The 17,035-nt window shown below is 39.7% G+C and overlaps 1 protein-coding gene across 2 annotated transcripts; it reads right to left on the bottom strand.

The window, feature by feature from the left end:
* Positions 1 to 1,810: 1,810 nt before the first annotated feature.
* Positions 1,811 to 12,093, bottom strand: C1QTNF6 (C1q and TNF related 6). Of its 2 annotated transcripts, none has more exons than XM_058191455.1 (3): positions 11,515 to 12,093; positions 7,287 to 7,536; positions 1,811 to 6,598 (listed from the first exon to the last, which is right to left on the bottom strand). In XM_058191455.1, exons 2-3 carry the CDS (start codon positions 7,528 to 7,530, stop codon positions 6,024 to 6,026), a joined length of 819 nt encoding a protein of 272 aa, XP_058047438.1. In that variant the 5' UTR covers positions 7,531 to 7,536; positions 11,515 to 12,093; the 3' UTR covers positions 1,811 to 6,023. The 2 variants fall into 2 exon arrangements, with proteins under 2 accessions (XP_058047438.1, XP_058047439.1); XM_058191456.1 differs by having other exon boundaries at positions 1,813 to 6,571; positions 11,515 to 12,089.
* Positions 12,094 to 17,035: the final 4,942 nt, after the last annotated feature.

Below are 17,035 nucleotides of genomic sequence, written 5' to 3'. Positions count from 1 at the left end.
AATAGTAATGCAGACACTTAGTAACTAGTTTGACAGTTTTGAGGGAATGATTTGTTTAGCAGAGTGATGGCGTTTGGGAAAAAACTGTTCTTGTGTCTAGTTGTTCTGATGTGCAGTGCTCTATAGTGTTGTTTTGAAGGTAGGAGTTGAAACAGTTTATGTCCAGGATGCGAGGGGTCTGTAAATATTTTCACAGCCCTCTTTTTGACTCGTGCAGTATACAGATCCTCAATGGGAGGCAGGTCGGTAGTAATTATTTTTTCTGCAGTTCTAATTATTCTCTGAAATCTGTATGTGTGGCAATTTAAATAAATAAAATAAATGGCAATAAAAAAATAAAAAATGGCAGTTTAATTGAACTAAATGGCTCAGATCTGGATAGATAAGACCCTTCTTATGCATACTGTATTATCACCAGCTGCAGTATTTGGAACAGGGTACCAAATAATGGAACACCCTTTTAGAATCCATATGATTCTAAAACAAGTTGTTACTGTACTTCATTTTAATTTTTGAACTTCAATTCTTTCAAGTTGGTATTGAAAGACAAGAGCATTACAAGAGTCAAGTCATTACTTCCCCCATTTAGAAACTGTTACTGAGTGGGAGGTTAATAAATCTTATAAGGAAGGTTAAAATTACCCAAAGAATCTGGAACTGATTACTAGTAATAGAATATAAGACCAAATAACACTAAGGCAGAAGAGAATTAATCAAATATTTTTACATTCTTAATATAAAAAAGCTTGTCTATGGGACTCCAAATTTTACTGAAGCAAAAGAGTTCAGAAAAGGAATATTTTAATTTAACTTTAATTTTAATCTAAATTATACAATGCTGTTTTTTCACTAACTCTTTAGGACCTATTATTAATCAATACAGATTGGATAATATTTAGACAGAGGGTAGTGGCACAAAAGACATTTAGCCTAAAACATCAGAACTTGGTGTCCTTCACAGTTGGTTTGAATGATTGATAATCCCAAAACATTGAGGTTCAGTTCACATTACACTTTTATTTGTGGTTAACCATGATTTATTTATTAACATTTCTAGGGTTACATAGCAATTGATGTATAAATAATACGGCTAAGGATGTGGTACATATAAAACTATCAATTAATTTCTTCTAGAATGAAATTAGTGATTAAATCAATTGATTTAATCCTAATGTTATATTTTGGCTCCACAACCCAAAGTTAGATTCTATCTTCCAACTATATGGGAACATAAGAGTACTTGCACATATATATTCTTCATACTATGTGTAGGAATTGTAGTTAAGAATTACATTATAGCTCAATACTAGAATGCAGCAAGTCTTCAACTTATTGGCTAGAACTCACAACTGGTCTATTATGGATTTTAACAAGAGAACTACTATCCTGCCACATGTATTGTGCATATTACATTCACTCCATCTGATCCCTGATCTCGCCATCTTCTAACAGACTTATTAGAAGTGATGGATGAAGTAACTTGAAGAAGACAGCCAGTCCAGACTGTTCTTGAGATAGCCGTGGTTGGCCTATATTAAGTGTAAAAACCCAACCATCTCTGTTCCAAGAAGCATTTTTTTTCAAAAGCTACTTCTGTGTATGTAGAATTTTATCAGATGAAAACTTGTAGGTAAGAGGAAACCACACAATATTTAGGGCCAAAATACTACCACCAGACACATTTTGTCAAGACATCCTGCATAAATAACACGCTCAGCTTCTTGAATGTTGAAGACAGTTGAACTGACCTATTATCTTATCCCATCCCATATCATTTATTTTATACATTTACAATGCCACCTCAATTACAAGACTCTGGTGGGAGAGAGGGGGGAGGGAGAAAGGGAAAAGCCAGTTTGGGCCAACTGCTCTGTCAATCCTAGGAAACAGGTAATGGCAAACTAATTCTGAAATCTTGCTAAAAATACTGCAGGGATTCCTCCAGGCAGTCAAGTCAAGGAGTCAAGTCAAGTAAAGGCATGTATATTTGATGCTAAAATCAGACCTTCTATTCTACCTATTTTATATAGGTAAAAAGAAGAAATATTCATACAAAATAGGATTGCCAGTAGCATATCTGATTTCACACAAAGCACAACTCTTAGCTGGAACCTATGACTATTTTGGTTTTCTAAAAAAGAAAGAAAAAGCTTTTTAAAATGAAGCATGTTTTCATAATCTTTTATTTTCTTACATTTAATACATTGATTGTAAGTCTTAATATAACATATGAGTTGTACATGACAATAAATTTCAATAAATTTGGAGTGAGATTTGTTAAAATCCTAGAAAAGGCATATTCATTTCAATATGTGCTGAAGAAAAGGAAAGTGGGACATTCATTGCATTTTCACATAAAAGCTCCAATTTTCAGTAAATTTTCATCCTACAACCTGTGAAGGGATGAATATTTTTCAGCACTTACAAGCAGTACAGAGAACACTGATTCTCCATGCATCTTATTTAAGGACAGTGTTTTCAGGACTTTCCCACAAATGGTCAGTAGCTGAATTTGAGCACAAGTGCTCAAAAACCGAGCATATCTGAACACTATCATTTTACTACTACTACTATGAGGAAAAAAAATCTACACAAAATCATAAACTAGATTTTTTTCCAATAGTTTTCCTAATCAAAATACCAATTCACCACAAATTTACTACATCTGTGTGTAGTTGTGGGAACATTCAGGGACTTATTTCTCCCTTTGTATCCCTTTTCACCCCTTTTGTAGACACTTGACACTACCAAAGGGCAAATACTTAAAGAGATTTTTACACATGATCAGAGCCTTGGGTAAAGCAAGCCACATTTGAGGATGCTTCCAACTAGATAACTCTTAGTAACTGGTAATCAAATTATATTGTCCTCTTTTCCATCTTTTCAGTTTCTGCAAGGTAGGCCAGTGCACAAAAAGGGGTTTCCTTGGGGTGTTTGACGACAAATGGAAACTGTTTATTATTCTCATTTTCCTCATGCCAAAAAACACGCTTTTCACAGTATGTGTAATGGCTATCTCCCATCAGTCTGCGTGCTGGTTTATCTATATTTTAGAAATATTTCCACCAGAAGTGATATTTGTACTCTTCCTAAGGATGCTAAAATCTTGTAATAGAAAATCTTTGTCATAGGAACAAAGAAAAGGACAACTCAAAGTGCAATCAAGAAGTTTTAATATTTAAAAGATACACACATATACACACAAACCATTGTTTGATGATTTCCACAAAGCACCATATATTCCATAGGCCTTCCTGTTTTATGTTATCCCCAGCGTATCTCCCAGCAAATTCAAAATATTTTTCAAATTTTGCATCAAAAAGGTCTCTTTAGCACCAAGAATGATGAAGGTTTTATATAGCACCAAAAAGTAGGCCTGGAGCCTCATAACAACTATACACAAACTTTGTCCTTGTAACATTAGACACTGCTTCCCCATAGAAGCACTTGAGGGAGTTCTGCTGAGACAGGAATGGAGGCAAAGGCTCAAAGAGTTCAATTCTCACATCTGGAAGCAATTCAGTACTAGAAATTCTGGTTGTTCCCTCTGGAGACACAGAGACGCCATGTGTTGCATATAGCCAACAGCTGGTTTCTAAACTACTACTTTGCAGAGAGAAGGAATTCAGATTGTTATGCAATCAGCTACAGCTTTCCCTGTATTACAGAAACAGGCATGCCGATACTTCCCATAGCCTGCCTTACAAGGTTACCCACTGGGTCAAAATAAAAAAAAATGCATGTCCTGTCCATTTCCTTTTTTTAAAAAAAATAAACTGAGAAGCCTCTTGGTTTGCAATTAGTTAAGTTACCTGTGAGTGGAATAGTCAGCAAATGCATATAGCAGGGTCTGTGTATCTTCCCCATCTATAGACAAAAAATGCAGTGCATTGTAATAGAAATTCTTTAGCATCTAAGTCAGATTTTAGGAAGTGCTCAGTGCTTTACTTAAAGTAATCTTCCCCAAACTGGCATCTCCAGAAGGAGATGCATTGGAGGTTGTAATCCTGCCTTATCTGCAAGGTACCTGGTTGGTAGAAGATGATCGATAGCATCCTCACCACAACTCTCCAAGGTAGGTCAGCACTATAATTCACATTTAACAGATAAGCAGTGATTTGGGGAATATAAGGGTGTGTGTGTGTCATCTAACTTATACTTAATGGCAGAATGGAAACTGGGATTGATAGGAAAAGAAATGTGCCTTTATATCCCCTTGAACAAGTGTGATTTATCCTGTTGTGATAAGAGACATTTTTGGTTGGAAGGTTAAGTTTCAGACCATTCTCTGAATGACTGCATGGATGATTCTTCCAAACGTTCCATTTCCCAAACAGCCTATTTTGTACCTATTTGATGGTGACTCTTGGGAGAGCAGGGGAATGGAAAACTAAGGAAGAAGTAGAATAAAATGTTCTTTCTTGGAAGAGGGTATGCTGGATTTTGAACGAGTACGCATTTTGCCATATTTTATTGCAGATCTCACATGTGAGAATCAAAAGGTAAAAGCTCCCTCTAGAAACTTTCTTTCCTTCATGTTTTTCCATCCTCAGAGTATCCTATTTCTTTTGTAGCTTTAGCAAGAGAATGCCAGCCTGTCTCCATATGTAGAAATGGCACTTCCTGCCCTCAATGAGAGAAGCTAATATGCAAGCCACTTGTATCTTTCTTTTGCTTATAATTCCTTGGGATCCTTTGCTCTTACAATTAATAGTTTATCCAGCTAACCAGTAGCGGCTTCATAGCATCTTAGGCTTCAAGGGGAAAGATACTTTGGGGCAGGGGTCCCCAACCTTGGCAACTTTAAGCCTGGTGGATTTCAACTCTGGGAGTTGAAGTCCACCAGGCTTAAAGTTGCCAAGGTTGGAGATCCCTGCTTTGGGGCATGGGGAGCACCATATAGCACATGTTGGAAATATCTTAAATATCTACATCTTTTCCTAGAAATGCAGTTGCAGCATGATCTCTGGAATAGATCTCTTACCTTTAACAAGTTACTGCCAGGTGCTATGTAGATATTCTTCAGAGAATTTATCCCTTAGAATCTGAAGCCCTGCCCAGCTCCAATCACTAATTCTATCACGGGCCATAGGTGATATTGAAGGAAAACCCACTTATGTTGCCCTCCTTGCCCTTTGTGTGATCTGCCTATGGGAAAATCTGTAACAGCAATCTAGGTCGGCTGAAGGAAAATGGATCCTGTTGTAATACATTTATAGATTTGTTGCGATTCAATCAATTACAATATAATTTTAGGCACCTAGCATGGAACCTCTTTAGGAATCTTCTGATTTGGGGGATAAATTGGAAGCATTATTTTTACTCTTTTGCCACCAGGGCTAAATCCTAACCCTGCATATGTTTAGTGACGGAAGCGATCCCTACAGTGTTATACAGTGTATTACATGTCCATTAGACAGATGCACAGATCACAGTTACATTTGCCAACCATATAGAACATTTACAAAGGTAAATTTTGTGAAGGTGATGGCAACTATCAGTCATATAAGGTTTTCCCACCAAGAATTCTTAGCAAAAAGAAGAGGGGCTGTCAGGCACTTGAAATGCCAAAATAACATATTTTGGCTGACCTACATTTGGTTTGTAGATTTGTAGATAAGATACCGTAACTTAGCTCGCTTGAGATACCTCAGAGAGTTTAGCTCATGTAAACAATCTAATTCAGAACATTCTGCTTAGGAAATGTTATGTCCAAACAAAGATGTTTACCAAATGATTCTGAGTTAGCAGGTACAGAAATTTCACGAGACTGCTTAGGGTTTCCAGTCCATACTTACAATCACATCCAGTCTTGAGAAGGACACATAAATCAGCAAATTTCTGGAGTTTTTTTGACCCATTAATATTTTTTTTTCAGATAGCATTCTCAAAAGAAAAAAAGAGTTTCTTCAGTGCTCTCTCTTTTTTTCAGATTTTTTGGTCATTTTCTGTATTATTTGCAGACGTTCGCAGGAAATCAAGAGGATGTTTAGAGGTTGAATTTGTGCTTTGGAGGAAAACAGCTATTCAAGACTGGGCTTGATCAAATAACCACTGAAAGTGATGTAGATATCCACATCGTCACTGTAGATGGCGTTGTCACGCTGTCGCTTGTACAGACGCACCCAAACCTCATCGTTCTCCCGTAGCTCCAGCATTAAACTCTGGCTTTGCATGATGCTGCGGTCACTGGGTTGAGCATAGAGAATGACTTCCTCTTGGTCATTCCGCATGACGTGCATGTAGGTCTCCTTGAAATTCCAGGTGTGGACATTGAGACTGAAAAAATACAGGCCAGCCACATAGCAGTAGAACTTACCCTTAAACATGTCAAAGTGGCTATAGAGGTTCACAAAGACAGTGTCAAAGATCAAAGCCTGGTAGCCTTCATTACTGTGGAGAGCCTTCTTCCGGCCCACTGAGAAAGCTGCATACTGGTGCTTGCAGGGATCTCCAGGTGCCCCCATTTGTCCCTTGCTGCCCTTTGGACCCTGGGGTCCCCGATCACCAGGGGGTCCCTCTTTGCCCCATTTCCCAGGAACTCCAGACTCTCCTTGATCTCCTTTTTCTCCTGTGGAAAGGAGGACAGGAAAGAAAGCTGTGGAAGACAACCATTGCTTATGGGTGGTTTCAAAATCCTGCCTTACAATGTATTTTCATGCATGTGTAGCATCTCTAGCAACCATAATTAAAGGACACTACAAAATTCAAGAAAGGGAGGTGGAACATCGGGGGTGATGCAGGATATGATAGAACATGGGGTAACAGATCCTGCCCTAAGGAGATGCTTGAATGACCCAGATGGAGAAGAATTTTAAGTTTAACCTGTATTTAACAGGCCTCTGTTTTATCTGTATTAAATGTGCTTTAATTTTGCCTGAAGAAATGGCATGTTTTGGTCCTCACCTGTGCTAACTGCTAACTGACTTTTTAACCAAATGAGACTTTATAGCAGAATTTTCCAACTTGTCACTCCAGATGTTTTGGACTAATTTCCCAACATGTTTGGCCAGTACAGCCGAGGGATAGATGACTAAAGGTTTAATGTGGTCAATTATTCTTTCCCTAAATAAACATTTCCATGATGGTTGACAGTTATTGGCTTGGGAAAGATGATGCACATGTATTTAGCACAATAATATGCATGACGATTTATTAAGGCAAACAAACAAATCACAAGATCCTGCCAGGGATGTTTCCAATTTGATTTAGGTAAAGAGATGAAATGAGGAGGAAACAATGAGAATGTAGAATGAGTCAGAACGTAGCAGATGATAATAGCTTACCTTTCAGAATTGTGATATTGATATATGGACGAACTTCTGGCATTACGAATGGCAAAGCTTGAGGTCTGTCTGTACCAAGACTGGCTTCGGAGGACCCAGGGACATCTAGAGAATCACAACATCTCTTGCAACCATTCAAGTTGGTGGGGACTTCTTGCCGACCAAGCTCCTCACCGGGAGCCCCAAGCACAAAGAATGGGAGCACAAGAAAAGCCAGGGGCATGCTGATTTGGAGGGCTTTCATTGTGAACTGCAAGGGGAAAAAAAAAACCAGTGAAAAGGACAGGACACCAGAATGGGACCACTTTTTCTATGAGAACTGTTCAGAAATAAGAAAGGCAAGCAAGCAGGCAGAATCCCCCCTAGCCATTCAAGTTTTACAGTGACCAACGTCATCCCAAAGCCGCCAACTTAAAATCTATTAGCTCTGATATTTATCTTTGTTTAACACATGAGATATAGTCATTATCCCACTACAGTATGCCAATCAAGGGGAAAATGTTTTGTGCCACACCAAACAACTATTCTGTTAATGGCTAATATCTCTATAAGTAACATGCCCTGGCTGAACTTTTTACATTTCATTTCCCTCTGATTATCTATGGTGATTCTCAGTCGTATCTCGGTCATGATTGTCTCAAAGGTGCTTTTTCAAAAGGCAACTGGACTTTTGTTTTTTCCTGGAGGAAGACATTTTGCTTCTCATCCATGACGCTTATTCAGTTTTGACTCTGTTCAGAACTGAAGAAGCTTCTTGGATGAGAAGCGAAACAAGCAAAAAACAAAATCCAGTTGCCCTTTGAAAAACACTTTGTGAGATTTCCCTCTGATCATCCTTCTTATTGTTCTTACTTTCCAGCCACTAATAATGCTCCCTTAGGATAACACTCAAAGCATCTATAAGTTCAAAATGTTGTACAGGTAGTCCACAACTTACAGCCATTCATTTAATGATAGTTCAAACTTACATTGGTCTCAGGAAAAGTGACTTATGACCTGTCCTTAAAGTTATGACTATCGCACCATCCCCTTGGTTACATGATTACAATCTGGGTGCTTGGCAATCAATTCATATTTTAAATTATTAATATATTTTAAATGGTCACATCACTGTGATTTGTGAACTTCCTTGCTGGCTTCTGACAAGTGGGAAGCCAGATTTACTTAACAATCATTTGATTCACTTAACAGCCATGTGATTTGCTTAATGACCACAGTAAAAATGATAGTAGAATTGGATCCAGTCATGTGATAATTTGCTTAACAACTTCATTTCTTAGTGATCAAAATTTTGGTCCCAACTATGGTCATAAGTTAGGGACTACTTGTACTTTAATAAATGTATTATTCTTGGAACTTAGTTTGGGACGAAATAAAGAGCAAATACATTCCTTTTGTACAGATATTTCTGCCTCCTTTCTTTACAAGTTATTAATTGATGCTGTGATGGAAGGGAAAAGGTTTAGTTCTCAGTTGTACAATACAGATTGCAAGGTGATCTATGTTATTTCTTATACTAAATGCAGCTGACTGTAAAACTGATCCCTATAGAATGGGTGTTTTTTCCTTCTATGTAGAGTATCTATGAATGGAAATAGAAATGTAAGATGAAAAAAAAACTTCATTGGTAAAAATATCTCTAGCATTTACACCAAAGATCCAGTACTGTAAAAATCCTTTTCTATTATTTTTGCAAAGCCTCCTGATTTTCCTTGCCATATCTAGCTTGTTGAGGCAGTCTCAAAAAACTGGATGCAATTGAACAGAAGAAAATAATACATTGTTTTGGCCTTACAACTGACTGTCTGTAAATAGTTTAGCTACAGAAATCCATAAAATGAGCCATTATCATTTTTAGCTATAGTTTTTTTTAAAGTAAGCAATCCCTGAATTGAGCTCAATTCCTAGTAAAATGTGTGGCCATTTCCATATATTTTTCTTGATATTATGAAAGAAGATTGCTACAACCTTCTTCAAGGATTGGATTGGATTGTTTTTTTCCTTTTGGTTTGCCCAGGGTAGCCTTCAACCCTAGAGAGTTAGTCTCTTTTTCCAAGTATTGATCAGGTCCTGCCTTTCTAAGATCAGCCAAGATCACCTTGGTGTTGCTGCCCCCTAGTTCCCATCAACAGTTTTTAATTAAGGCTGCCCTTAAATAATTAACTTGTTTCACTGTCCTTTACCCTCACTTTAACCTGTACTTTAATTAAAGCCATGATAATATCTAGATTTCAATCTCTTCACTTTGATGACTTAAGCCCTGCTACATTTTTTTCAGTGCTTTTGTGAAAGTAACTGTCCTTGGAAGGAACTCCTAGATGAAACAACTGAATGGGAAGAAACTAAAATATTGATTACTGGTGAAGAGAAGATGGGGAAATAGTTGCCCTAATGTCCTTAAACAACAACATTCCCTCTCCTTAAATCAATGTCATTCTTTAAATTGACATTATGATAAATTTAAGTTATAAATGTTAAAAGTATTTTGAAATAGAGCAAAAACTTATTTGGAGTGATTTCTCCTCAGATTATCTCTATGGTAAACTGCTTACGTACTAATGGATGCAGTTTATTGTAATTTTTCAAATAGGGATTATCCATGTGGCTATCTTGTTGCATTTGGATAATCACTTATAGTTTGGGAGCCTAATAGAGCCATGGTGGTGCAGTAATTAGAATGCAGAATTGCAGGTTAACTCTGCCCACTGCCAGGAGTTCGATCCTCACCAGGCTCAAGATTGGCTCAGCCTTCCATCCTTCTGAGGTCGGTAAAATGAGAACCCAGATTGTTGGGGGTAGTTTGCCAACTCTGCAAACCACTTAGAGAGGCAGTAAAGCACTATGAAGTAGTATATAAGTATAAGTGCTATTGCTATTTCCCTATACTCGGACCTTCATCTTGCTGCAGCCCACTGCTGATGTTGGGCTGAGGCATTTTGATATCAAAGGATTTGATTTTCCCTTTTGCAATAATGTAATACCTCCTATCTCCTGTCTGCATTTCAATTTTCATAGGGGAGATGGTTTTGAATGATGCTTAGGGAATGTGTTGCTGCAAAAGTAGAGACAGGTCTCCCATGGGCTCACTTTCCTCACTGCTCTGGTGGCTGGAATTTGATTTCACAATTAGGCTGTCTGCTATGTTCTACAGGAACTCCTGGCCTACTAACATTTCACAAAATTTTATTATTGTTATTTTTTGCATATCTTTATCTATTGGACATCGTTGCTCTTCCCAATATCATTCCCAAGGTTATGTCTCTTTAAAGTCTACTGCAATACTTCCCAACCCCAGTAACTTAAAAAAAATGTGTAGACCAACTTCCAAATTTCCCCAACACGATTTAAGATGCACTAATTCCTGGAAGTCCCCAACCTACATGCTTTAAGACAGAGGTCTTCAAACTTGGCAGCTTTAAGACTTGTGGACTTCAACTCCCAGAATTCTCCAGTCAGCTATGCTGACTGGAGAATTCTGGGAGTTGAAATCCACAAATCTTAAAGCTGCCAAGTTTGAAGAGCTCTGCTTTAAGAAATGAGGGCTTCAATTCCCAGAATTCTCCATGCTGGGGAATTTTGGGAGTTTGAAGTTCACTCATCTCAATTTTTCTGCTTTCATTCTGGGGCCACTATCCAAGCACTCCACCACCACCCCGCCCCACCAAGCAGAATGTGCCTGAGGAGAATCCCACGTATGACATCTAAACCAGTTTGGATTCAGTTCCCAGAGATGCACAATGGGAAGAACCCAAATAAAATGCCAGTGGATAAATTTGCCCTTATTTTACGTCGCCACGTTGGTTGTTATGTGCTTGTGTAGGGATGCTGGAAGTTAACTGTTAACCTAATCGTCCCTTTTTTAAAAAGGCGACGCTTCTGAGGCGCTTAAAAAGTTGCTTTCGGTCCTGGGATGAAGCCATAATAATAACAACCCTTTCTTCACTCTGGGAAAAGTCAGCGAGCGCTCCGGAAAGCAGAGCTACGCGGGTTTACCGAAGGGGAGGGTGGGAAGAGACAATATTTGGCGGATATGCAGCATCGCGACGGGGGAGGTTAGAAGGGACGCCGAAGCCGGGTGCATTTGATCACTGCCATTTGATTACTGGCGAGGAGGCAAAATCGGGAGGGGAAGGAAGAGGAAGAGGATTGCAATCTGCAGGGAGGACTGGCGCCCGCGGGCCGCCTAACTCAGTGCAACCTAACTCAGTGCAACAACCGGGAGGCTCACCCCAGTGAAGATGCGCGTCGCCGCAGGTCCCTTAGCGCAAGCCGTTTCTCTTTCCTCCGCTCGCTGCTCAGTCCCTCCTGCGCATCGGGTGACCTCTGCTCGCGAAGCTCGCCTGGGGTTTCTTTAACAGCTTCTTGCTGGCACAAAGGCGCCTCCAACCACCGAGCCCGCCGGAGAGACTCTTATCCCTTCTTCACGCTCCCTTCCCTTTTCTCCCCTCTTCGGGCTCCGCAGGGTGTTAGGTTTCGAGCGCCGTTAACTCTTTCCTCGGCGATAGGAGCCGTTTTCTCTTTCTCTCTTCTCCCCACCATCCGCAACTTTCTCCCGGCCTGGCCCATCTGCGCTTGCTCAGCGCCGGAACCCGAATAAGAGGCGCTTACCAAGAGCTCTTAGTCCAAGAAAAAGAATGACTCCTCGTAGTTAACTGGTCCCAGGTAGCGGAGAACAGGATTGCAGTTGTGGCTGGGTGCAACCAACGGAGCAAATGGTTGTTGTAATGCCAATTATTAGCAATTAGAAATTATTAGCAAATTGAGTGAGGGAGGGAGGAAAAATGCTAGACTGAGGTGTCTATTTGCCACCTGATGCTCTAGACAACTTTTCTAATCAATAAAGGGCACCATTTGTATGTCAGGGATCCTTGGTGCTCTCTTGAGCTTGGTTGTTTTCTTGCAGACGTTTCATTGCCCAAATTAACATCAGATGACAATGATGATGATGCCTAGTTTGCAATGATGAAATCCAATTTTTTTTTACCAGTTCTGTGGGTGTGGCTTGGTGGGTGTGGCGGAGGAAGGATACTGCAAAATCCCCATTTCTTCCCAACTCCTGGGGGAAAGATATTGCAAAATCCCCATTCCCACCCCACTCTGTGGTATTTGCCGGTTCTCCAAACTACTCAAAATTTTCACTACCGGTTCTCTGAACTGCTCAAAATTTCTGCTACCGGTTCTCCAGAACCTGTCAGAACCTGCTGGATTTCACCTCTGCTAGTTTGGCAAGAAAGCAAGCTCAGAGAGCACCAAGGACCCCTAACTTTTCCAATCCTTAACCACATGGATGATGTTCAGAGATGATAGGACAGATATCCAGATGCATTTATGGACACAAGGCGGGGAAAAGGATAACCATTTATTCTGGTGCCCATATCAACAATGGGCAAGTTTGAAGCCCTGGGCTGCATGGCCTTACCATCTATTTCTTGCAGATCCCCCAAATTCTTGGTGTCTCAGATGCTGAAATCCAACCAATCTGAGCAGAGAGAGCCACATGAGAATTATATTGTACATTCTGAAGTAGGCTTAGTTAAGAGAAAAATATAAATCTCCCCCATAAAACCAAAATATCCTACCCAATAGGCAACATAAGAGTCCAGCTAATCAGTCCTCCTAAAATGTTACCTATCAGTCCTTGTCCTGGCAGAAGAGTATGCCCAATTGTAGCAAAATGTGCTACAATTGGCAACATCCATAAGTCACCTACGGAATAGGCAAAATGGGATAGCAGTAGATAAAATGTGCTGCTACCCCTAAAAAGAAAAAAAAATCTCCCATGAAAAAGAATTCGTCATCTGAAGCTTTGGACAATTTGTAATGCTACATTGGGGGCAGAACCACCATCCACAGCTGGCAAACTCCAGCTAGTCTAGGTTTAAATTGACCTTCAGAGAGCTACACAACTAATGGGAGAAGAAGAAAAGTCTACTTTAAAAGCAGAATATCTAAAGATGGTTTTAAGCAGCCTCAGCTGTGGGTGGAGAGACAAAGCTAACAGTTGACTTTGGCCTTATGAAATGGCATTATGGGGGCCTGTTTCTGCTCTGATTAGAGCAATGTTTCCCAACCTTGGCAACTTGAAGACATATGGACTTCATATGGACAAAATTTTATAGCCAACCAGCTGTGGAATTCTGGGAATTGAAATCTACACAACTTTGAGTTGTCAAGGTTGAGAAACCTATCTTAGAAGAGCAAGGGGAATGCATAAACTTTCCCACTGGGATCTTTGCCCTTCCCCCATATATCCTTTGGGTTCCAATATACACTGCTGAATTGAATATTCTGTTGCTTACTGATACATTTTCATCCTTTTCCTGTACTGCCTTTTCCTTATGCCAGATTTTATCCTGATGGTTTTATATAGTCCCAGTGGTCAATGGTTGGATGGGAGTGATATACAAAGAAGTATTTTAATTGAGAGAATTCTTGGCTGTTGAAGCCACAGAAATATTCCTTGTTCCCGTCTTTATTGTTTGATGCTCTTTTTCTGCCCTGGCTTTCTGTAAGCAGACCACTCACAGAAGGGAAATAAATAAATACAGTTGTCGGCTATTTATGGCTATTTGCAGTGACCATGATTTATATCATTTTTGCCAAAATCATTTACTTCCAAGTTTTGGCAACTTCCAATAAAGAACAAGGGAGTCACTTAATGATCACTGCAAAAATGGTCATAAAATTGGACCAGAAGCACAACCTGCTTTATGACCATTGTGACTTGTTAGTGTAATGGGCACGCTCCATTATGGTCATAAATTGAAAACCACCTACATAAGCTTCAGATGTGCACCAATTTAGGTATTTCTCCCCTCCAATCCTAACTCTAAGGATTCCCATTACAATGTAGAATCATCATTAAGTGTTAAATTTGTACCCTATGACTATCATTAAGTGTTGTAAGTGCTGTACCTTGATGAAGGTATCTTTTTTTACGTACACTGAGAGCATATGCACCAAAACAAATTCCTTGTGTGTCCAATCACAGTTGGCCAAAAAAATTTCTATTCTATTCTAGAAATAATAAGCAAAAATGTGAACTTTGTTCTGGTCTGTCTGGCTTTCTGTTGGTGGTTGAAAGATCAAGGAACATAGAGTTGTTTCAGAGGAACCCTAGAATATAGCCCCATAGAAACCCACTGAACAGAAAATAGGAATCATATAGGAATCCTGCACACAGTTACTTTTCAAAAACAGTGTTGGTCATTTAATATATTTGCTGCATGGGATGGGACACTTTGTGGGATGTTTTGTATCTGGTTTAGATAATAAAATATAACTTGGCTGGTTTTGGCTGTTCTGCCCCTTGATTTGAAAGCAGTGCATTTGTTAGGCTGCTTCTGGATGTACAAGGTCTCTTGCCAGCTGCAGGGAACAGTGGGTCGACTTTTATTTATTTTGGCTTTGTTCTCTTTTGTTCTGGCAATTAAAGAAGGTGAGAAAAAAATTGATTGGCTGACAATCAGAGTTTAACTAGAAACTGGGGAGAGGGGTTTCTAAGAAATGTGAAGGCCCCACTTCTGGTTAAATATTGGGGGAACGAAGGATCAAAGAAAATCAGTTTTGCTTTTCCCTGAGAGAAGAATTGCAAGGTCAGCAAGTTTACTGTAGCCTTTCAAGTTATTGGAGGAAAAGCTGGATAGCGCTTTACACCAGGCTCTGGAGTGGACAAATTGTTTCCATTTATTTAGATTAGGGAGTCGGAGAACTCGCTGGTGCCAAATTTGGTGTGCTTCCCACAACTTGGCAGAAGAAACTGAGAACAGAGAAGCAAACAGAAAAGGCTGGGGAAGTATAAGAAGGAAACGTGGCAGGGAGGAGAGAACAGAAGGTACTGGGGAAATTGCTGGTTTTTAACACTATCCAGAAGCCCACACTGGAGAAAAATGGAGACAATTTCTTTGAATCTTAGTAGTAGGGGGAAAAACAAAGCTTTCCTTAAATTAAAAAAAAAATGCTGAGATGTGAGTAACAGAACTATGTCCAATCTTTTTGTGATCGTAGTTAGGTCACTTTAACTGTGTTCTTGCAGTTTGTCCTTTGGAATTCCTAAATATGCTGAGTTTTCCTAAATATGCTGAGGGGAAGCATTCTTCCCTACGTCCTTGGCTATTTGCAGTCCGATGCACACAGCCAATTCCAATGCTATACTACTGGTGTTCCAGAATTAAAAAGCCATTGAATTCATACTTTGTTTTAGGAACGTGCAGTTTTTTGTTGCTTCATTGTTTATCTATATAAGTTTATCCTAGGTCGCTCTCCTGGAGCAATCTGTAATAATATAAAGAAGGGTTTTTTTTGTTTTTTTTAATTTGAATTTATATCCTGCCCTTCTCTGAAGACTCGGGGCGGCTTACATTGTGTTAAGCAATAGTCTCATCCATTTGTATATTATATACAAAGTCAACTTTTATTGCCCCCAACAATCTGGTTCCTCATTTTACCTACCTTATAAAGGATGGAAGGCTGAGTCAACCTTGGGCCTGGTGGGACTTGAACTTGCAGTAATTGCAAGCAGCTATGTTAATAAAAGACTGCATTAGTCTGTTGAGCCACCAGAGGCCTATAAGCCACCAGAGGCCCAGGGTTTCCCTTGGTCAAGCAACCATGGTTGAGAAATCCTGATATTGTAGGTAATGACCAGGCTGAGCTTGAGGGAGGGGTCAAGCACATCATTAGTCATGAGTTCCTTCTTGCCCACAGGAGATCTAAGCGCAGCCCTCCTTGAATTCCTGTGACTCTTCTCTACTATTTATTTATTTATTTATTTATTTTGTCAAACATGTACAAAGTAACAAGTATAGGTATGAACATAAACATGAACAAAGGAAGATAAATGGGAACAGTAAGACAGGGACGGTAGGCACGCTGGTGTGCTTATGCACGCCCCCTTTATGGACCTCTTAAGAATGGGGTGAGGTCCACGGTAGACAGTTTGAGACTGAAGCTGTGAGGGTTTGAGGCTGTAACAATGGCATCTGGTAGAGCATTCCAGGCGTTGATCATCCAATTTGCTTGGATCATTACTAGTTCAGATTCTTGTAGCGCGTTTAAGCTTGCAATAAATCTTTATACTCATTTCAACTGCCTGGATCTCCCTGATTCCCCTGGCCTTTGATAGATATATAGGGATCTTGGGATTCAATGATCTTCTAAAAACTACATGACATGGCATCTTAATATGCATCCTTTTAAAACAATGCAACAGGCTTCTGACGTTGCACTGCAAGCTGGGATGGCAAAGGCAAAAGCTGTGTTCCAATATCTCAGGGGATGCCACAAAGAAGAGGGAGTCGGGCTGTTCTCCAAAGCACCTGAGGGTAGAACAAGAAGCAATGGGTGGAAACTGATCAAAGAAAGAAGCAACTTAGAACTAAGGAGAAATTTCCTGACAGTTAGAACAATTAATAAGTGGAACAACTTGCCTTCAGAAGTTGTGAATGCTCCAACACTGGAAATTTTTAAGAAAATGTTGGATAACCATCTGACTGAGATGGTGTAGGGTTTCCTGCCTGGGCAGGGGGTTGGACTAGAAGGCCTCCAAGGTCCCTTCCAACTCTGATGTTATGTTATGTCTCTTCAAAACTCCTAGTCTTTTCTAGACAGTAGCAAGGGAAGATTGGTTTAACATCTCCCTGTCTGCTTCAACTCTCATAATCTTTGTGTGATTCTGAACCTGCACATTACCTGTGAAGGAAAGACAAAGGAAGGTCCTTTTAACCTGAGTTTTGTCTGAACGTAAGATC

The sequence above is a fragment of the Ahaetulla prasina genome, chromosome 7, assembly GCF_028640845.1.
Source record: "Ahaetulla prasina isolate Xishuangbanna chromosome 7, ASM2864084v1, whole genome shotgun sequence".
In the NCBI taxonomy this organism is placed as follows: domain Eukaryota; kingdom Metazoa; phylum Chordata; class Lepidosauria; order Squamata; family Colubridae; genus Ahaetulla; species Ahaetulla prasina.
The sequence above is the reverse complement of the archived record's forward strand: the minus strand, read 5'-3'. Positions and strand labels throughout refer to the sequence as shown.